The 22,418-nt window shown below is 40.2% G+C and overlaps 1 protein-coding gene across 2 annotated transcripts in view; it reads left to right on the top strand.

Annotated features, from left to right (window-relative positions):
- EGFLAM (EGF like, fibronectin type III and laminin G domains) overlaps nt 1–22,418 on the top strand; it is a 146,581-nt gene that overhangs the window by 110,365 nt on the left and 13,798 nt on the right. The window contains exons 16-19 of one of the 2 annotated variants that reach the window (XM_072992824.2): nt 7,640–7,751; nt 10,576–10,692; nt 13,425–13,605; nt 17,701–17,724. In XM_072992824.2, coding sequence (XP_072848925.2) covers nt 7,640–7,751; nt 10,576–10,692; nt 13,425–13,605; nt 17,701–17,724 — 434 coding nt within the window. The remainder of the gene's footprint in view (nt 1–7,639; nt 7,752–10,575; nt 10,693–13,424; nt 13,606–17,700; nt 17,725–22,418) is intronic. The other variant, XM_072992825.2, reaches the window with a different exon arrangement.

Below are 22,418 nucleotides of genomic sequence, written 5' to 3'. Positions count from 1 at the left end.
GCCATAATGAGTTTTTGAACTGGTATAAAAATTTTAAAATGTATTATTTGGGCTCATGGGTACGTGTTCTTAGTTTTGTTGGGGCAAGTGATGAAATACGTTGTTGCTACAAATACTGGCGATGCTAGTTTGAAGGAAAGTGAGAAAGAACTCTTACAAATTGAATGTCGAGCAACACTTTTTACAGTTGCTTCTGTTATGTTTGTGTCTATTGTGAAATTATGAGAGAACCTGAATTCCAAAGGCCAAACTAGGCAGTACATGAAGTATTATGTTGCTATCACAATAATGTCCCTGTGTTTAGTTCCCTGCTCATCTTTGCAATGTTTACTATACATTACGGGTGTCCTGGCATAAAACCGTTGTATTTTCCTTTCCATGACATAGTACTTATGAATTCTGTTTGGACAGGTGAGAAACTCCAGCACTGATTTGACTGAGACCAGCTACCGTATGGCACCTTACTTAATTTTCCCTGGGACATTCCAATTGGCCAATATGTAACTACTAAGAAACAGTGGACAAAATCCTATTGCTTAGAGAAGTAGACTACATTAGAGTAGGCTCATTGATCAATGGGAATTTAATGAGTCAGCTCCTCTGTAAATTCCATTGATTGAAATGGGCTTGCTCTAACTACAATTTATTGTGGCCCTTTGAATAGTAAAATTTACTGAGGGCTTGACACACCAAATCCCTATTGATTCATTAGGCCTATGATTTACTACACAAATGCAATGTATTACACTAAGCAACAGAATTTGGACTGTGGAAGAAATTGTACTGCAATATCTTTGTTACCTTCTTCTCTCCTGATCCTTTTTTCCCTTTATATTATTTTATCCTGATAATTAGCAGTTATTTTTGAGAAATAAACTGCCTTGAGTGCATTGCCAGTAAGGTGATATATAAATAATGTAAAATAGCATGATTGCACACCATGAGTACATTTTTTTGTCCTTGGAAATCTATGGTTGTCTTTGAATTTTATTCTACAACAGGAAGTTGGAGTAGCCATCTCCTTTTGTACCTACTCCTTGTTTTCTAGTAAACTTCTTTAGGATTAGACAAGGGACCCTCGGTCTTGTCAGTTTGTTGAGCATATTTGAGATTACAGGAACATTTTCTGGTATTGTGTGGATGTAAATCTTCACTTAATTACATTCTCTTATGGGAGAATGGAAATCTCCATTTTCCCCCCTACTCACCTGTGAAACAGCAAGCATTTTTCTGCTATTATTACCCAGAGGCCTTATACTTGTGAGAATGATTTTCACACAAATTGTGGAAATTGTGCAATCTATGTATACTGTACAAATTGCATGGAATTATGATAGCAGCTGCCTTGTTGAATTGACTTTTAAAAATTAGAAGTATAGGGTGGATTGTTTTTGTTTTCTTGATCAATCCACCAGTCCAGCTTTTGCTTGCGCGGTGTGGATATAATTTGCTTCTCAAACAGAAATCTCAGTGGGAAAAAGTGTTCCTTGTCTCATTTTTATTATGGAGACATGCCATTTTGCAGGGGGTAGCAATGTCTTCCATTGTTCACTCTAGACTGTTTAGGTTCACAAGGGCATTTGTGAAAAACAAAAAGGAAAAAAAAGGAAAAGACAAAAAAAAGACCAGTTGCTAAAAAAAGGGACAGTTGCACTTTCAAAAGGGATCTGGGGCTCTAGAAGGCCCCACTGGATAGGCACAATAATCCACAGACCACACTTAGCCCACCCTAAAATACTTTGATATTGGGGCTATTTAATAACAACATCAACAACAATAATAATCTTTATTGCCAATGCACAACACGTGTGCAGTGAAATTGAATGAGCCTTCATTGATACAACCACATAAAGCACAAAACACAGAATACATTCAGACACAGAATACATCTCCCCGGAACACTGGGGCTAGGCGCGCGCACGCACGCACGCACGCACACACACACACACACACACACACACACACACACACACACACACACAGACAATTCCACCAGTATGTACATGTTATACTGGCACTGTAAGTCTGTTATATTAAGTCTAGTCATGGTGTTATGTGGCATTTAGAAATCTCATGGCCCATGGATAGAAGCTATCAAGTTAGCTGTCCGGCTAACTTGTGATCATCTGCATAAAGTGACTAGCAATGGCTTTCCAGAGTCTCAAACCAAGGTATTTTCCATCATTCCTCATCACACCAGTGTATAGATGCCAAAGAGTGGATCTGGAGCCTACCACGTTTCCCCGAAAATAAGACAGGGTCTTATATTAATTTTTGCTCCAAAAATGCATTAGGGCTTATTTTCAGGGGATGTTTTATTTTACAGTCATGTCATCTTCTGGTTGTTGCACAATGGTGGAGGGCGGGGTTTCACTTAACTAGGGCTTATTTTTGGGGTAGGCCTTATATTATGTACTAGCATCCTGAAAAATCATACTAGAACTTATTTCAGGTTAAGTCTTATTTTTAGGGAAACAGTAGTGCATAGAAAATATGATTCTACCTTCTGAGCTACAGACTAGATAATTAAAACCATAATTGTTGAAAGCAGGAGACCCATAATAATGAAGACCTATGCTGGAAAGAGGACATAAAATGAATATTGTTCCTTATTACACTACGTGCTTCATCTGGTTTCTTTATTAAGCATTGATCTGACATGATTATTACTCTGTTATGTATTGATTTATCCAAGGTAATTAAACCCTAATTGTTATTAAACAAAGACTAGAAGAGGGGAAAATAGGTGACACAGGGAGATAATCAAAGAGAAGGTGAAAGAGTTGTTTACTATCTTTCTTCCCAGCACTTTTAAGGAGATATTCATACTCAAAGAAAAGTTAAAGAGCTCATCATCAGCAAAGTGCAAAACATAGCGTGCATTTGAAATTTAAGTGTGTGTATTGTTAAAACCAACATGACATTTCAGCTTCTTGCATAATACTCTGCCAAATGTGACTTGTCTAGTGAGAATTTAATTTACATATATCCGTTATATGTTGGTTGTTTTTCTCTTCGCAGGTTAGAGACAATTTATTAAAGATTACTTTGGTAGTCTACAAATTCTTCCTGCGGGATGCTTAGCACGGAAACTGCAAATTATGGTTGTTTCTCAAAACTTCTTCTCATAATTAGGACTATGTGGTGATTGTGTATCCCTAGAGAATGCCTAATGTGAAAAAAGAACTGATGTTGATTTTACTATAATAACTTCTGTGAAACACACAACACAATCAATCCATTCCAGTGTATTCCTGTGGGGAGGATTTTTGAGGGTTTTTTTTAACCCTCTTTCCCCCTCAACCCAGCCTTGCTAATCCTTAGCTTGATATACTGTATATAGTATTGCTTGCACTACAACCAACCTTGTTATTCCACGGCTTATTTAAAAATCTCTTGGTGTCCTCTTTCTCTCTATGCTTGTTATGCATACACAAGTACAAGATTGCATGGACAAGTTGTATAGATTTTTTTTTTCAGAAGCCAGGGTATTGGAAAAACCATTAGCCTTTGTTTTTACATCTAGAAATAGATAACATGTGAAAATGTCTATGAATTTAAGCTTTTAAAAACCCTAGCAATACTGGCTGCAAAACAGCCTATGTTTATAGTCTGCTAGGTCAGTGGTTCTTAACCTTTTTGAAAGAAATGCCCCCTTGAGCCATTGAGGAAGTTATCATCGCCCCCCTCCCCACGGTGATGATATCTTATTTATTTATTTATTTATTTATTTATTTATTTATTTATTTAAGACACTTAAATCCAATGACCGCTGAGAACAAAATTCAATTCCAAGAAAATGAAATGCTCCCAAAAAGTAACATTTAATGATTTAGTTGTAAGCGAATTTTAAGACGAAAAAGAAATATTAAAAGGGCATAAAAACAAACCGTAATGCAGGAACTAAAAATTTCAAGACAAAAACTCTGAAACTAAATTAAGATTGGAGGAAAATATATATTCATGCACACTGTAAAAAGGCTGGAGCCATCTTCACAGGTTTGGCTTGCTCCAGCGCCCCCTACCACCCCCCTTCTGCTCCAGTGCCCCCACGCCGCCCCTTTTCATTCTACCGCCCCCCTGAAAAATGAAATCGCCCCCTGGGGGGCATTATCGCCCACATTAAGAACCACTGTGCTAGATTATAAAGACTGGCTGGGTAGCTCAGTAGTTTAGCTATTTGGCTGTTAAGCCAGACATTGAGGGTTCAGTTCCCCACAGTGCCTCCTGCGAGTAAAGCCAGCCTGTGTGGCTTTGGGCAAGCTGCACAGTCCTAGGGTGCCCCAGAAGAAGAGAATGGTAAATCACTTCTGAGTATTCTCTACCTGGAAAACACTGAAAAGGGTCACCATAAATCAGAATTGGCTTGGCAGCATGTGATTATAAAGAAACACAAAAAATAGATTTAATCAACCTGAGACCTCTTATGCCTGGCATCTCTTGGGTCATGTCTGTTGTGGATGATAATTTCAGCATGTTCCCAGTGGTTTTACCATTTTACTACCAAAACAAAACAAAACAAAAACACTTGGCATAAGTACAGAGTATTCAAAAAAGTTTCCCGTTCCCTTCTGGAGTAGTCTGGGACTGTGCCACTTGGCCAAGGCTATACAGGCTGTCTCTCTTTCCCCAAAGACAATGGAGAATCTGGCTCCTAACTGCTAGATACCCAGCAAAATATTTCTGGCCCTTAAGCAGCTGTCAAATAAGTCATTTGCATGTACAGTGGGGTCTCGACTTACGAACCGCTCGACATACGAACGTTTCGACTTACAAACCGCTCTCATAGGAATATATGGACTCGACTTACGAACTTAGATTCGAGTTACGAACTCTTTTTTTCCTTTTTTTTAAAGCTAAGTCATCTTAGGTTAAAAGGAAAAAAGAAAAAATATCCCCCTCTAGTGGCAGAAGGCGGAATAGCAGCTTCCCATTAGTTTCTATGGATGAAAAGAGCAGATACGGATTAAATGGTTTTCAATGCATTCCTATGGGAAATGCAGATTCGACTTAAGAACTTTTCGACCTGAGAACTGCCTTCCAATACGGATTAAGTTCGTAAGTCGAGACCCCACTGTAGCTAGAAGCCAGCATTTATCCTGACTAGCAAGCAGAGAAATAAAGATGCCAGTATCTGTCAATTTTGTTTTCCCCTATGTTCATATATTTTAAAATCTCAGGTTCCTTGTGAAGATTTTAATATGAAGATTTTGAAATATGAAGATTTTAAAAAGAAATTGCTAAATTCATCACAAACTAAGGCAAAGTTTTGATTTGCCCTAACTGGATTTAGCAAGTATAGTTATTTAGAATATGACAAACATGCGGCATTTGCCTACCTTATAGACATTAAAGATAGGAGTGTCTTTAAAAAAAAAATATGGAAGTCCTCATGTCAGCACGAACATGGATGACCACATGGACATTTAAATCAGATTTTTAATATTAAAGCTTCCAAAGTTGTAGGCTTGGATTTTTCCTTTCAGTTTTCACCCACATTTGGTTTTTTAAAAATCACTATTTATTGTGAATATGAAACAAGCTTGAAAGAAAATACTGACTCACCTCTACAGAGAAGATAGTTATACTCTTGCCACTGTATAATTGTAAAGGTAAAGGTTCCCCTTGACATTTTAGTCCAGTTGTGTCCGACTCTAGGGGGCGGTGCTCATCCCCGTTTCCAAGCCGTGGAGCCAGCGTTTGTCTGAAGACAGTTTCCATTGTCACGTGGCTAGCGCGACTTAGATTCAGAACGGTGTTTACCTTCCCATCGAGATGGTCCCTATTTATCTACTCGCATTTACATTCTTTCGAACTGCTAGGTTGGCAAGGAGCTGGGACAAAGCGACAGGAACTCACTCCGTTGCGTGGATTCGATCTTACGACTGCTGGTCTTCTGACCATGCAGCACACAAAGGCTTCTGCGGTTTACCCTGTAGCGCCACCACGTTCCAATAATTGTATAATTGTAGTGGATGAGAAATTTCCCTGTTTAATCCCTCACAGAAATTAATGGTAGTACTGTACTTTTTTTGGAGGAGAACCGCCTTTTTTTAGACCTGACATTTCTTGATGCTTTAGTTCTGCTTCAGTCCTGACACCTTTTGCAAGCCTGAATTTTCTGTGTGTACCTTTTCCCCGAGCTGACAGTTACAGTGCAAGAATTGTGGTTTTTTGATTAGCTTTTGGTGGAAATTAGAATGTGTTTTCTGGGAGGAAACATGGAGTAGAACACATACTATACTATGCTGAATCTGTTTCATAAAGAGATATTCTTCATCGTGGCCTCTGTGAATGCATACAATCTGCGCCTGCGCAGGAATTCTCGGAAGGTTATTTATTTCCATATATCCGTAACAGGCTTAAATGATAACAAAGAGTGAGTGTGTATATATTTTTATGATAGGTTGTTAGGGAAAAGTAAGCTAATCCAGCACACTTTAGTTGGTGATTTCTAAAAAGATTTCTCTTACTTTATTTTTTTTAAGTCAATACAGACTTCTTAATATTGGTATCTATTTGTCACAGTGGTTTAAGAATTCCTCCAAACAGGAAAAGCCTTCAAAGCAAAAAGGACTGAAACCAAAAAAATGATTGAAATAGTAACCCCATAAGTTGTTGTTGTTTGTTGTTTAGTTGTTAAGTCATGTCCGTCTCTTCATGACTCCATGGACCAGAGCACGCCAGACCCCCCTGTCTTCCGCTGCCTCCGGGAGTTTGCTCAAATTCATGGTGGTAGCTTCGATGACACTGTTCAATGATCTCGTCCTCTGTCATCCCCTTCTCCTCTTGCCTTCACACTTTCCCAACATTAAGGTCTTTTCCAGGGAGTCCTCTCTTCTCATGAGATGGCCAAAGTATTGGAGCCTCAGCTTCAGGATCTGTCCTTCCAGTGAGCACTCAGGGTTAATTTCCTTTAAAATGGATAGGTTTGTTCTCTTTCCAGTCCAGGGGACTCTTAAGAGTCTTCTCCAGCACCACAATTCAAAAGCATCAATTCTTCAGCAGTCTGCCTTCTTTATGGTCCAGCTCTCATTTCCATACATCACTAGTGGAAATACCATGGCTTTGATTATGCGGACCTTTGTCAGCCAGGTGATGTCCCTGCCTTTTAATATGCTGTCTAGTTTCTCATTGCTTTCCTCCCAAGAAGTAGGTGTCTTTTAATTTCATGGCTGCTGTCACCATCTGCAGTAATCATGGAGCCCAAAAAAGTAAAATCTGTCACTGCCTCCATATCTTCCATCCAGTCCTGCCTTTCGCATGATGTATTCTGCATATAAGTTAAATAAGCAGGGGGACAATATACAGCCTTGTTGTACTCCTTTCCCAATTTTGAACCAATCAGTTGTTCCATATCCAGTTCTAACTGTTGCTTCCTGTCCCACGTATAGATTTCTCTGTAAAATAGCCTCTTTCTAAATAAAAAAAAATCTTCTAAGACAAGTGATACAGTAAGAGCAATATATTTCAAAATGCATTATTTGTAGAATTGTTTAACAAGGTTTCTTGGTTTGCATTTTCATCCTACCCATCTAATACAGAAAGTCTGTTTACTTTCAACAAAGTATGGAAGATATATAAAAAAAACAATCTTTCAGTCTCCATTTATATCTGTTACATATCCTTTTTAAAACAGGAGTGAAGAACCCATCAGTTTGAACCAGTGGCATGAGCTCAAAGTGTCTCGCACTGCAAAAAACGGCATATTACAAGTTGATCAGCAGAGACCAATGGAAGGAATGGCAGAGGTAATATGTGTACACAGAGTAATTAGATTTTAAGCGTTGAATGTATTCAGTTCTTCCTTGTGGTCTCTGTGATTCACACTAATGGGCTTGTTCTGCACTTGTGTGGATGACCTTGGAACCTTCCAGAGCCTAGGGAAAAAAACCCCTATACAGTGGTGCCCCGCATAGCGATCGCTCCGTATAGAGACAAAATCGCTTTGCGATGGACTTTTTGCCATCACAAAAGCGATCGCTTAGCAATGGTCCCTGTGGGGGAAATTCGCTTTGCGATAATCGCAGGGAAGCAATCATCGCAAAGCCCCAATTTTCAGCCAGCTGATCGGCAGTTTCAGAATGGCCGCTGGGTAAACAAAATGGCCGCCCGCTGTTTTCAGGCATGGATACCTCACTTTAGAGGCACTGAAAATGGCAACGCTATGGAGGATCTTCGCTTAAAGGTGAGTTTTTAGCCCATAGGAACACATTAATCACATTTTAATGCGTTTCTATGGGCTTTTTATTTTCGCTTAGCGATGTTATCGCTTAGCAGCGATTTTTTCTGCATGGATTAACATCGCTAAGCGAGGCACCACTGTAGGTTGTTGATTTAGGCTGGCCCAACCTAGCACTTAGTGCGTGCTCCTCCACCTAATGTATAACTCTACAGTACTTCTGTTTTGACAGCTGCTAAAGCAATACCTCAACAATCATCTGTAGCCTGGCTATTCTGTCTGTCTCTGTCTCTCTCTGTGTGTATAATCAATTTTGCTATTTTAAAAACAGTTTTGTTGTTTACTGTATCCCCACTTTTTATGGCTTCAATGGACCTGTTTAAAATGTGCAAGACTTGTAAGAACAAAGTCTCATAATGGACACTCTAAGTGCCTCTCCTGTCCTGGAGAAGGTAATCAGATACCGTCCTGTCAATTTTATAAGAATTCGGTACTACTGATAAACCAAAGGATAAACCTTGAATGTGTAGATCTTGTCCATAATAAAACAAAAGGACAATGGTCCTGTCAGACTGAAATGTGAAAATAAGCATTCTTGAAGTCTGTCACTGCAAACTAGTCCCCCTTCTTCAACAAGGGCAGTATTAGCGATCACCATTTGAGCTTTTTTGTTTCTGTGTAGGGGTTGACATTTCTCAAGTCCAGAATTGGCCTCAATCCGCTATGCTTTTTTCAGAACTGTAAAATAAGGGGAATAAAACTTTTGGTCTTTGCGACGTACTGGAATGAGCTGTATTGTGTCCTTTTGCAACAGTGTCCACATATCTTCCTCTAGAATGATGTGAGATGATGGTATTGTCTTGAAATACAGTATCCTGTGGGAGGGAGAGTATTAAACTATAGCCATATGTTATGATGAGTTAAAGCCAGTTGTCAATGATGGAGCACCAGGTGTTGACATATGGCATTAGTGACATGTGACATGTTGGATGCTACTGGGAGAATTGTACCCACAATGTTCATAAAGCATTATAGATTTAACAGATTAAGGTAAAGGTAAAGGTTTCCCTTGACAATTTTTGTCCAGTTGTGTTCGACTCTAGGGGGCGGTGCTCATCCCCATTTCCAAGCCATAGAGCCAGTGTTTGTCCAAAGACAATCTTCCGTGGTCACATGGCCAGTGCGACTTAGATATGGAATGCTGTTACCTTCCCACCGAAGTGGTCCCTATTTATCTACTTGCATTTGCATGCTTTCGAACCGCTAGGTTGGCGGGAGCTGGGACAAACGACAGGAGCTCACTCCGTCGCGTAGATTTGATCTTATGACTGCTTGGTCTTCTGACCCTGCAGCACAGGCTTCTGCGGTTTAGCTCGCAGCACCACCACGTCCACAGATTACTTACTTGTAAATGTAATTCATTGAATGATCATCTGTAAGTTCACACAACCCACACAAAACTTTCCTCTATCTGTCCCATGTTGAGTTTGATTCAGTGGTGGACATGAGAAGTGTAGTTAACTAGTAGGTGAAGGAGTGTACACTAAGTGCTAGGGTGGGAGTACAGTTTTTTCTAGGCTCTGAAAGATTCAGAGATCATCTGCACAGGCACAGAGCAAACCCATTAGTGGGAATGCACAGATGATCGCTAGAAGAACTACAGTTGCCATTAGAGGTAAGTAACTTGTCCATTCTGGATATTTGCCTCAGATATACTCTCTCTAACCATCCAAATATGAAGCAAGTTGTACTTAACAAAATCCAGCCATTCTGCGTCAAAAACAAAGTCAGTACTGTTTTTGGTGTGTTAAGAGTGATCATCCTTTCAAGGCTTAAAAGGAAATTATGTCTGTATTGCTCCCCACTTGTATAGATCCTGGGCCTTTTCCATGACTGGAATCATATTCCTCGAATTACTTTGCTGCTGGAGGTGTAGTTGAAATACACCTTACAAAAAATAAGAATAATACTTTTTAAAGGCTGCTATATCATTCACACATGAATTTGCGTCTTCATCTGTCCTCTTTATGGCGCCTGCTCAAGCAGGTGACTGTACGTCACTGCATGTCAAAGCTGTCCCTGTGTATTCTCTGTCCTTTTCCGTTCCTTCAGTTATGCAGGAAGCTAAATGCATAACTTAGATAACTGTGTCCCTTCAGGCGTTTTCTGGTTATAGCTTCTATCAGCCTTTGCTAGGATAGCCAGTGGTAAGCAGTGGTGCATTCAAACAACCTCTGAATGTCCAGGTTGCTCACCCTTATACTGAGCACCCTCACTGACCACCATCCGTTGAGTACTGTGTGTGGGGATTGCTTTGTAAACAGAACACAGGGTAACTTGTAATTATCCGAATGATTACTTCTGCTACCTTAATTTGTTTACTTTGTTGACAGGGAGCTTTCACACAGATTAAATGCAATCCGGACATATTCATTGGTGGACTACCAAATTATGATAATGTCAAGAAGAACGCTGGTGTCCTAAAACCCTTCTCTGGAAGTATTCAAAAGGTACATGCATTACAAAATAGCATAATTTTTAGTGGGAGCAGGTTGCATCTGCAGGGCTAGGAACCAGACCTGGCCATGTTTCAAGTACACACATTGAAAGCAATGGAACTTATTTAAGTTAATCATGAATAAACCCTGTTGATGTCCTTGGGTCTGCTGACGAACATGAGTATGTCTGGATCTCGTCCATAATCTGTCTTTCCTGAAATGAATAGAAAACTGGGTAGGTGGGATTCTCCAGGTCTCTCTCATTCAGATAGTAGTCCCAAAACCAAATTAATTTAAAATATGATCTCCAAACCATTCTGTGCTGCAGGCATTCCCTGAAACTCACTTTGACTTCTGCCCAGACTCTTATCAGAATATTTACCTTTGGAAATGAAATTTTAAAGTTTCTTCTTGAAACATTCCTTTAGATTTCATAAAAATCAAAGAAACTAATGTGTGTAATCTTGACCAGCATTTCCTGCTATAATTATCAAATGTTTACTTGACTTCATTAAAGGTTGCGGGAGACCATCTACACAATGTAGCTGAAGTACTCTTTGACTGAAAACATGACTTCAGAAGAGGAATTATATAGATACTGTATGTGAAATTCTGTGCTTGCATATTCAGACTAGGGACAGAATAGATACTCATCAGTAATGCTGAAAACACATTAACATAGATAAACTATGACTGAGGCAATGTTTTGTGTTTGAGAAATCAAACCAATCTTAAAGCAGTTGGAGGTGAGAGAAGCTTCTGCTGGACCAATTGCAAGCAGTCAGTCCTAGAACATTTTCCTCTACTAGTGACTTGCTTAATTAAATCCTGTTGGCTTAACTTAGCATGTGGAAATATAGAGATGTCACTAGTAGGGGAGAGTTTTTGGTAATTAAAAAAAATCTTTTCTGACTCCTGTTTAGTTCTTTTCATTGCATGGAAGCTGTGGGAAACATAGAATTACCATAGGATTACCAAACATTTTGACTGCTGGAGAACATTACTAGAAGCGGTGATTTCCACATAATGAAATGGATTACACAGGAGTGGGAAAGCTGTGGGATAGAAGTAGGAAGTTGTTAATTACTGAAAATCACTTACCTGTTAGCGACATTATCACCCTTCCTCAGGTGTAATTTACACAACATGATTTCTTATATATATAATGTCTGTTTTTGTCCTAAGCCCCTGGAAACACTAAATTGTGTTGCTTAACATTTAATTATCAGAAAGTTTCTGAAAACTCTTAGAGAGCTGTTCGTTTGTTGTTCCCATTTTAGGCCTTCAAGTGTATTAGGCAAACAGGTAGACTTGCAATGTGTTTATTTATCAGGCTGATATTTATTTATTTGCATGGTTTGCAAGAATATACTAGTTTAAGACAACTAGACAAATCAGGAGGACAAGCATTGTGCACAAATTGGGCACAGGTCCAATAGTGCTATGAAAACAGCCTTCGCTGCGAAACTTCTCCTGCATTTGTCGATCACAGCAAAGAGCCTGGTTCCACTGACAGTAAGAACTGCTGTTGACCTGGGCTTTACTTGTTAAACATGGGTTTAAAATAAGGTGTCTCCATGACATACATGGAAGCACAGTTTTTTTTTCTGGTTTTTTTCTGGGGGGGGGGAGCCTGGTTTTTGGTTGGAAAGCAAGGCAAGATACTCTTCTGCCAGAGGGCTGTTTATTTTAAATCACTTGTGAGACCAATTTATTTCAAAGGTTTTGGCATAGATAAACCCCTCTGTTGGTGTAAACTGCATTTTCGGATTACCAACAAGAGGTGAGAAAAAGGCTGGAGAGCAGGAGGCAGGAGGAGGAGAAAGAGGAGGCAGGAGGTGGCAGAGGTAGTGGGAGAGGTGCGGGTAGTGACAAGAACTGCAGGCACCAAGAGCCAACACCAGAGAAGCAGCACTCGCGTCTGGGATACAGCCCGGGACATGGTTGCCTGTAGTGTCACACACACACACACACACACACACACACACACACACACACACACACACACACACACACACACACACACACACACACACACACACACACACGCCCAGCTGATGGGTGGCGAAGCCGGACTGCTACATCCCGGAGCATGGCGAAGCTGGATTGCTATAGTTTTCCTACAATATAGGATGCACTGGCCAGTTTCATTTCCCAGAAGCCCCAGGATCCAAACAAGAGGGGGGTGGGGGTGGCAGCAAAGCCAGGTTGCCACAGCAACCCACCTTTACCGCCCATCAGCTGGGCAGCTGAAACCAAAGGAAACCCTAACTGTGATTTATAATCATGTGACTGTCACGTGATTATAAAGCAATTTAAATAATGCTGAGACGTAATGTGGGGTATGCCCTTAATAAAAACCGGGCCCAGAATCACAAATTTTGCTCTGATGTTCAGCTCACAAAGTTCCTGAATCTCTCTCAACTTTTAAATAAAATTAGAGTTTAAATTGCTTTGAGTTACACAGCTCAGAAGAACTCATTTATGTTGTCTCTGTCTCTTTGTCCCCTTGAGGATAAACAATAGAATCCTGTGGAAGGCTGTTCTCAGAAAACATAGGGATGAAAATAAGCAGATGTTAGCCTAACTGCTCCAAACAGTTACTTTTCCCCCTCCTCTGGTTTTGGCTGATTAAAAAAAGAAATACTCCTAAGGTGACGGTTTCAAGTAATAAATAAAGTAATAACACTTCTTGAAAAAGGTTTCTTAAACTTTTGCCTTGTTTTTTTTTTTTTTAAACATAGATTGTTCTGAATGACCGGACAATAGACATGAAGCAGGATCTCACATTGGCGATCAATCTGGAGAACGCAGTTCATCCTTGTGTCATGGCCCCTTGCGCCAACGGAGGGTCATGTGTGCCAAAGAAAGACAGCTATGAATGCGATTGCCCTTTGGGCTTTGATGGACAACATTGCCAGAAAGGTAATTCTGCCCCGCTGCCCCCCACACACATACACTTTGTGCTGGAATTCTAGAATTTCCTTGTACGTCAAGCAGCTTTATGTGGAGAATGAACATCAAGATCTTACAGAGAAATGTCAATATGAAGTGAAAAAACTACCCTTTACTTTTTTCCCTTCTCCTTTTAACTTATCAATGTGCTCTTTTGTCACAAAATGGGGATAAGACGACAGCGGAAGCACAAAGCATGGAAAATTAACCTTCCCACCCCCACCCCAAATTATATCTCTTTGATCCCTCAGAACCTGTGATCACTAGCTCTGAGCTAAAAAGGTTGCTGTTCCAAGCTCTGTGACTTCTGAAGCAAAACACCAGTGCAGACATTTCATCCTTCACCCATGAGCTGAAAATTGAATACATCCCATTGCATTGAATGTGGGAAATTGACCTGTTTGGACTACAGATCGTAGAGTCCTCCAACCACCATGGACTATGAACTGGGTGGGGGTCCAAAAAGTCACCTTTTCAAGCTCTAGCTGACACATATCACCACTTTATAGTTTTATATTGCAGAAATGTATCTAATACCTTCTTAACGCTGTTCAAGGCTCATGGCTATTAGCACTGCGTAGAGCACCACATTTAAAAAATCAGGTTTTGGATTGGGGTTGTTTATGTGATTTTTTTTTTTTGTCATTCGCAAGGTTATATTCCCTTAAATTTACTGATTGACCACAAATTCTAGTATTTTGTGTAGAGGGGTGTGCATGTGTGCATGCGTGTTATAAAGATAGAAGAATGACACATGTTTTTTTTCCAGGAGAAATAGAAATTCTGGCAAAAATTAGAATACGTGCAGTATTGATTTCCATATAAAATCTATACTTATTTTGCTGCTTTAGCAACATAATGTTTGTCATTCATAACTTGATTGGTATATGCAAAAACAAGGCTACTGGCTATGTTCATAAAATTTAAAAATATAAAAGCTACTGCCGAAGAGAGAGCTGCAAACTCTTGCATTCTGTGCTGCTTAGGCAGATGTACGTTGAAATTGCTATTTGCGAAGTAAGAGGAATATGGAAGCAGAAATCACAGCAAACAGATCAATATGCATTCTTTTGACAGAGATGTTCTGTCTCTGCTAAAGAAAGGTAAAAAAAGGCAGGTACAGAAATACATCTTGGAACAATGTGTTGTCTATCAGTGATCCCCAACCTTGGGCCTCCAGATGTTCTTGGACTACAACTCCCAGAAGCCTTCACCACCACCTCTGTTGGCCAGGATTTCTGGGAGTTGAAGTCCAAGAACATCTGGAAGCCCGAGGTTGGGTACCACTGGTCTATGTCCACAGCATACATAGTACTTATCATTCTGTAGACTGTGAATGCAGAATGGGCTAAACAGAGGAGAGGTCCCTGTAGCCATACAGGTGATAATTTGCAGGAGTTAGCAGGGACGGAGGCAGAGAGCCGCATTTGGAGGAGTGCCAATTGCAAAAGCTGCCTTAAGGTGCTTATCAGGTGCTCGTTGGCAGTTCTCATTTCTCTCTTTTTAAAACTGTTCCTTCTAAGTGCCCTAGTGAAAGCGCATTCCAGTGTTAAGTTTAAGTAAACCTTTTTATTTTCTAAAGAAACAGTTTGCTTTGGATCTGATGATCACACTACAGAAACTGGGCAAAAGTGAGGAGGAGGTTGTAGCTAACAACCCTCAAACCTAAATCCTGAAGATTCATGGATGAGCTTGGTGTTTGGTGTTTGTTTCTTGCTTGTTAGGTTTGTTTCTTAATTAGGAAACAAAAAACATTGAAATTAGGATGCCATTCTAAAATCTCTCTTTTCCGAATCTTGTATCATCCTAACACTGTTGTTTTATAAATGAAGAAAGACTCGAGCAGTTTATGTCTATCTACAGTCCTTTATGCAATGTCCAATTATGCAATGTGCCGTCTGCATAATTGACTTGTAAACCACCCAGAGAGTGCTTGAAGCACTATGGGGCGGTGTATAAGCAGCACGCTTTGCTTTAATACTTTTAAATACGTCGAGGAGGAAAATTATATTACATATTCTCATGGTTGAATTGTTCTGGATGGTTTACAAGTAAACAAGTAACCTGTCCTTTCACTGTAACTTGAATTTTAAAGCTCCCAGTGCAGAAATAAAGAAGCTGTGTGCCAGCACAGGAAAAAAGGAAGCGTCCTCTAGTCTTATTCATTGGGACTTAGCTCATTCCCTTAAGCAAGGGGATTTACAAGCCTTGTAACCTTATCCTCATTTGTATTAACTGCTGTTGCTGCTGTGCAGCCTCTAATCCTTTGCTATAGTTTGGTGTCCTTGTAATTTGACAGCAAGAGCAAATCCTGCCTTGGTCACACATCGGAGACCACCAAAGAATTCTTTACAAAACTAGAGGATTTTTATTTCTCTGCACTCAGAGAAGCAAAGAGCGGATACATTTCATTGAAGCCACTGGATTTCTTAAGTCAGCTCAAAATTCTGAAACCCTAAATGGCATTGTTAAAATTTGGTTCACTAGATGGCAGCATCTTTCTTCCGTATGATGTCCCATCTCTCAGGGCAAGACAGAAAGGACAGCTGTTCTGGAAAGTTATGTTCCTGCGGTAACTTTACATATGGACAGTGCATTGTTCTTTAGTGCACAGAATATGTACATGGCCAGAGCTTGAAAAAGTCACATTCTTGTCCTAACCCACTCCCAACCCTCCCAGAAGCCATTCCGGGCATGGGATTTGGGAAACTGCAGTACAAATAGGTAACTTTCCAAGATGTACATAGAATGTTTGTATCCACCACCATAAATGCTTATATGGGGGAAATGTATTCTGCTAAATCCAGGGGTGGAAAGCTATTTTTTTTTACCATGTTGAGTGCTTCATTTCCTTCGGGGTTGTGTATCAGGGGACATATGATGGTGTGGGGAGGGGCAATGGCGAACAGGGACCAATGGTAAGCAAACAGAGATTTCCCTTTCTCCCACTGCCATCTCTGTCTCTCCTTTTCTTTCTCTTCCTCCCCAGTTTAAAAGTGCATTCGGTATGCCAAAGGTTCCCTAAACAGATTGTATGAACAGTGCTTTGGGAATTAGGGTTGGGGGTGCATGAGAGTGGGCCAAGGGCTCTATGTGGTTTAGGCCCACCCTTCCCTCTGTGTAGAAAGCACAGTGTCTGTGTGAAGACCAGTGTTAAAACCATTGAAACATCTGGGCTGTGGTTGATTAGAATTGGCATCTTTTTGCAATACTTCGTAACCCTTGTTTAGATGAACAACAACGTTGGCCTGGTTCAGATAAACAGCAGTCTCCACTGAAGTCCCTTGGGATTGTTCAGGCTACATTGCATGCCTCTGCTGTGCTCATAGGAATGAGCTTTAGGAGAACCGGGATCTTTCAACAGAGACAGTGCCTGGATTTGCGTGGTCCTGTTTCTGACTGACACGATTCTGTAAATTCACAGAAATAGACAAATCGTAGAACTGGTGGGGTTAGAAGATACACCCAAGAGTCATTTAGTCCAGCCTCCCCACCAAAGGAGGACATTCAAAGCTATCCATGAAAAGTGGCCATCCAACCTCTGTTTGAAAACCTCCAAAGAGAGGCCGTTCCATAGTCAAACAACTCATACTGTCTGGGTTTTTCCTTCTAATTTCTAGCTTTGGTATCAGTTAACTGGATAGCTCAGTGGTTTAAGTATCTGGTTGTGGAGCCAGAGGTTGGGAGTTCGATTCCCTACTGTGCCTCCTTGACAGGGGCTGGACTTGATGATCCATAGGGTCCTTCCCAGCTCTGCAATTCTAAGATAACAAGATTACAAGTGCACATAATTGGTCTCACTGCTAATTGACGTCTCTCATTGAATGCTACTGTATATGATCACAAGCCTTGCAGCTGCACTCCAAGGAGGACTACTGTTTATCTGGACTGGACCAGCCTCTTTCCTGTTCTTCTCCCTAACCTCAATGCTGTGATTTTAAAAGAAAAAAAAAAGACGTGTCTCTTGCATGCTTAAGAACTACATGCTCCATTCAAGATGGGGATTCTTTTGCAGCTGAAAAATAAAATCTGAATGTTCTTCTGCTTTACGCTGACATACTGCAGAATGTGGAAATTACTGCTTGAACAGTAAGTAATTACTGTGAAGTTTGCAACTCTGTCTGTCTCTTGCCTCTGTGTGCTTGCTCGTAAAGCTTCCAGCATGATTTAAACTGCTTTTTGCCTGTTGCGCTGCATAATCCATAATTGTATCCTGGATTACAATGTCATGCTGAAGCATGATTATGATTAGACTAATAAATAGTCACTTATGTTGCTACCTGTGACTGTTAGAATTGTCTCCAGGTAAACCTAAGCATATGTGGGCAAATGATCTCATAAACAACGTAGGAACTGTGCATTTTGGAGTTTGATTGCATAGCTGTTTTAAAAGAGTATGTACCCTTATTTCTTTTAGAGAAAATAGGAACAGGTAAGGTGAAGAACCAAGTGACGTATTACTGGTGTTAAAGGAATTCCCCAGAGCTATAGGTTTGACCTGGAAGCATGGAGTACAAATTTGTGTTAGAAAAGGTTTACGCTTGGTGATGGCATTGAAAGAACTTGAAATCATGTGCCATTCAGTTCCCAGTGCTCATTTAGTTTTTGCCATCCAGGTATCCCTCTTTTCTCTCCTCATCAAAGAATCTAAATGTTGAATTTCAGGATCATATGGCAAAATAAAGAAAAGGACAATGTGCTTAGTTTTTATGCTGTAACATAGAATATGAAATCCAGTTGTTAGTCCGGTCTGAAGTGCACCCTTACAATTGGCAGGACTTTGGATCCATAGGATGCATTTAAATGGAAAGATCATTCATTTTTAGTCACATGGAACCATAGTTAAACATACTGACATCCCTGTGTTTTTACATATTTATGTTAAGCTCTTACTTGTTTTCATTGAAACCAGTGGGATGGGCTTCTGGGAGTTGCAGTCCAAAACTCCTGAGTAACCCAAGGTTAAGAACCAGTGGACTAGAGTGTGCTCAAAAGAGACTGAAATATTCTTAGCCTTTCTGCTGAATAAACTGGTGTGACAGAAAAGTACAGTATTCATATCATATATCAGTACAATTTTTTTCTAAAAATAATTGCCCCTTAGCTATTCTGTATTTTGTGACCCCTAGCCCACATTCAGAGTTTACTAGAGATGGTAATCTTCTCTATGTATTTTATGAGATGCATCCCTTTAGTTTTGCTTTACAATTTTTTTCTTTTGTACTGCATTCAGATTTATTTTATTGTGGCAATTAAATGTAAGGAAAATGACACCCTTAACCCTTTTCTTCCAAACAGACCCCATGAATTTTATTGGTATATGATTCCAAGTACATGACAAATGCCCTGAGCTCACTTTATTTTGCATAATCCCATAGAAATCAGTGGGTTGTACTTTTGCATAATTACAGTAGGATTGCATCCGTTAGGGCAGCCATTCTCAACCTTTGTTTCGGCCATGGCCATAAACACAACATGAAAGAAATATAGAAGAAATCAGAATTGTGTCAGTTGCATAACGAACCTTATAAGGTGGTGTGTGAAGAACTGTTTCGAGTCTGTGGTTCCTTTCAAATGTGCCAGGGCCTCCCACGAGGCAATATGGCCCTTGTTGAGAATGGCTGCTTTAGGATACAAAACCTGTGAAAGGTAGATAAATGTGCATTGGTCTATGGCAGATATGAGATGGTTTGAACTGTATATCCCATCATTGCCCAGGACTTCACAACTGCTGGAAATTGTAGTCCGAAGCATCCAGGTGACATGAGATTGGGAGCATGTTACATTTCCTGTGTAGAGGCCACTGGAAAACAGCCTCTCTATGATAGCTGACTATTATGGCTGCTGAAATGTGTAAGACTAACTGTGTGACATGTGGATTGTGCATATGACATGGAATTATGTTGATGTCAATGCCAGGTGTTCTTGTTGTCATCTGGCAATGGCAGGGAAACTGAACGTGGTTGAGGTGATCCACGTAGTGCAGTGTTTCTTAAACTTTTTTTGTCGTTACACCCCCTTTTCAATTTTGGGGAAGCCATCCTGCCATTTCTCTTTTACTGTCACCCAATCCCCCTTTTAAAAATAAAACAAAATAAAAACCAAAATTAATTCATAATTTAAAAATAAATAAATAAATTCTCATTCTTACCCTTGGAATTTCTTTGCACACATACCCACCCAGGAGAGTACAACCTTCAATTTGGAAACTAAAGATACAGTCTTGTACACCATCCTCTTGTAGCTGTATAACATGCATACTAAGTTCACATATTTAACTGCCTTTAATCATTATCAGTTAACTGGATATTGATCCACAAAAGCTTATGCTGAAAAAAAATCTGTTAAAATTGCTACAATATTTTGCTTTACTCTTTGTCTCTTTTTTTCCTCCTTTTTCTCACCTTTAATTTTGCCTCCAATTTTGTCTGAAATAGACTAATTCTTTGAAAATGGTCTTTAATCATGTAATCAATTTGGCTGACCTCACCACAGTTCAGGGAAGAAATATACATGGTCAGAGATAAAATATGTCCAGCTATTGTTGTACTGTTCAGTTTCACTGTTAACATCCTTTTCCCTGATACAAAAAAATTGGTCTGTATAAATGTATATTTATATGGAAGAGCATTCAAGTATAAAACTCGCTTGCCCACATGTTAACATAGTAGAAGCCCGTAAAGCGGGTACTTCATGGTTGTTCAGATTGTGTGCTTTGGTTTTCCTGCCTTTCACTGGGTTGCAGGCAAGGTGCTAAGAGGCAGGGTACCTACCCTTGCTGCAGGATGCAAAGGTTTGCTGAATCTTGAAACACTGCAATGACAAATTAATGCATACAGGAAAATATTCATGCATCCCTTTATCCTGAACATGCATTGCACACTTTGTCTAGGCTTAGAAAGCATTTGGCCTAGGTGGTTGCCCTTGGCATAGCAAACACCTAGCTATATCCAACCTAGGCCTTTCTTGGAGCTTGTGAACACCAATGGACATCGTAGCCTGTATTGTAAATTACATTGCATTGTGACCAGCATGGTGCAAGACTGTTTCCTTTTTCAGCCACATTGGACTTTTTCTCTAATTTCACTGCAGATGAAACAGCCATTTGCCTTCCAGGTATTTTCATATTTTGTTACCATGTGTCCTTTCACCTTGCTTTTTTACTCCTTTCAAACAGGTATTGGTAATACTCTCTGTGAAGGGTTTGAGAAAGGGACCTTTTTGAATTAGAACTCTTAAATCCCCCACCAGCATAGGCCGTGGCCATGGTAGCTAGGGTATTCTAGAAGCTGCAGTCAAACAGAGTACTTTCCCCCTCTTTGACAAAGGGGGGAGTAGCCATGTGCAAAAGCTGAGACCCAGTACATTAATAGTAACAGAAGCCAAGCTCTGCAGTTCTAAGATTATAAAGTACGGTGACACCAGAGGAGGGTGGGGCTAGGTGCTTCTTCTAAGTATGTTGATAATGCTGGATATTGTAATGCCTAAATATGTCTCATTACAGAAAAAGAAACAGTGTTGGCATATCCTGCTGTAGCATAATTGACATCCATCCTGGAGGTGTGGGGTGGGAAGGCTGAATAATAATCAGAATCCTTTTTTTATATATATGGGAATGTGCACTTTTAAAAGAGATGCTCACTTCTTGGCAGTGTTCTGGGCAACATCTGGAAAGATGTGGAGAGAAATGTTTCTCTCATGAAGTGTTGCCATTGGCTAGTTGGAAAGTGTTGCATTGGATGCAAAGCAACGAGCCCATGTTAAAATGTGAGTGGCTAAAGCGTGCACAATTTTTAAAACATGCACAGATACCCTTCAGTTAATGGAGGGACGATGTCTAACTGGGCCACATTTGTAAATTATTGTGCATTAGGAAAAATACATTTAAAATAATGTGCCAATTTTTCTGGGGACCACACCATCATCAAAGCCACGCACAAAAATGCACAGGGGGACAGAACATGTGGGATTCAGTGGGATGCACCAAAATAGAGTTCGGGATGTTTCCACTATCTAGAGAGAAAAGGCAGAATCTGACAAGTGTACTTTTAGTACTTTTAGAGTCTATGAATCCATGCCTGCTGATAGTTCCTTGCTGAAATGGGTTATTATTTTATTTGGAACTCTTTATTACAGGAGGAATGTTTTAAAAGAAGGGGCTATAGGAGTAGCACACCTAGCATCAGAGACGGCCCCTGCCTTTCTTTTCCATGAGCTGTTTCTGGTCCCAAACACATGTACACATGGACATAGAATTCCCTTAATTGTTCATACCTGGGATGCCACCTAGAATGAAATCAAGAGCGGCTCTGAAGTTTCTGAAGTTTGGGCAGATTTGCTATTTCTTTCTCCCACTATCATCCTTGCAGACAGACCTGGGAAGATCTCATGTTAATTTGATCTTGATTGTTTCCTGGCTTCTGTGAAAGAGTGCCCACCTTAGGTCAGTCTCATGAAATAGGAGAGAACAAACAAGCAGGGGATCTCCCTGGTTTGTGTATTACCTCCTGCCCTTATTGAGAAGAGCAAGGGAGGGCTGTGGCGTGCAGCTCAAAGCAGCAGATTTGGGATGTTGTAAAAGGGCGCTGCGTTGTGGTCGTTTTATTTGCTTATCCTTGTATTTCTGCAGCCGGATATGGAGAGAGATGAATATGGGATTTCATTCTGGATGTGTCAAAAATAGCTTGGCTTTGGGTACTGTGCAACTTGATCTGAATAGGGGAAGTACCATTTGCTGCTCTGTTTCAGGCAGCAAAATATTTTGGATTAGTACTGGGCTAAGG

Source organism: Pogona vitticeps, chromosome 2, assembly GCF_051106095.1.
Source record: "Pogona vitticeps strain Pit_001003342236 chromosome 2, PviZW2.1, whole genome shotgun sequence".
NCBI lineage: Eukaryota > Metazoa > Chordata > Lepidosauria > Squamata > Agamidae > Pogona > Pogona vitticeps.
This window is presented reverse-complemented; position numbering and strand designations above follow the sequence as displayed.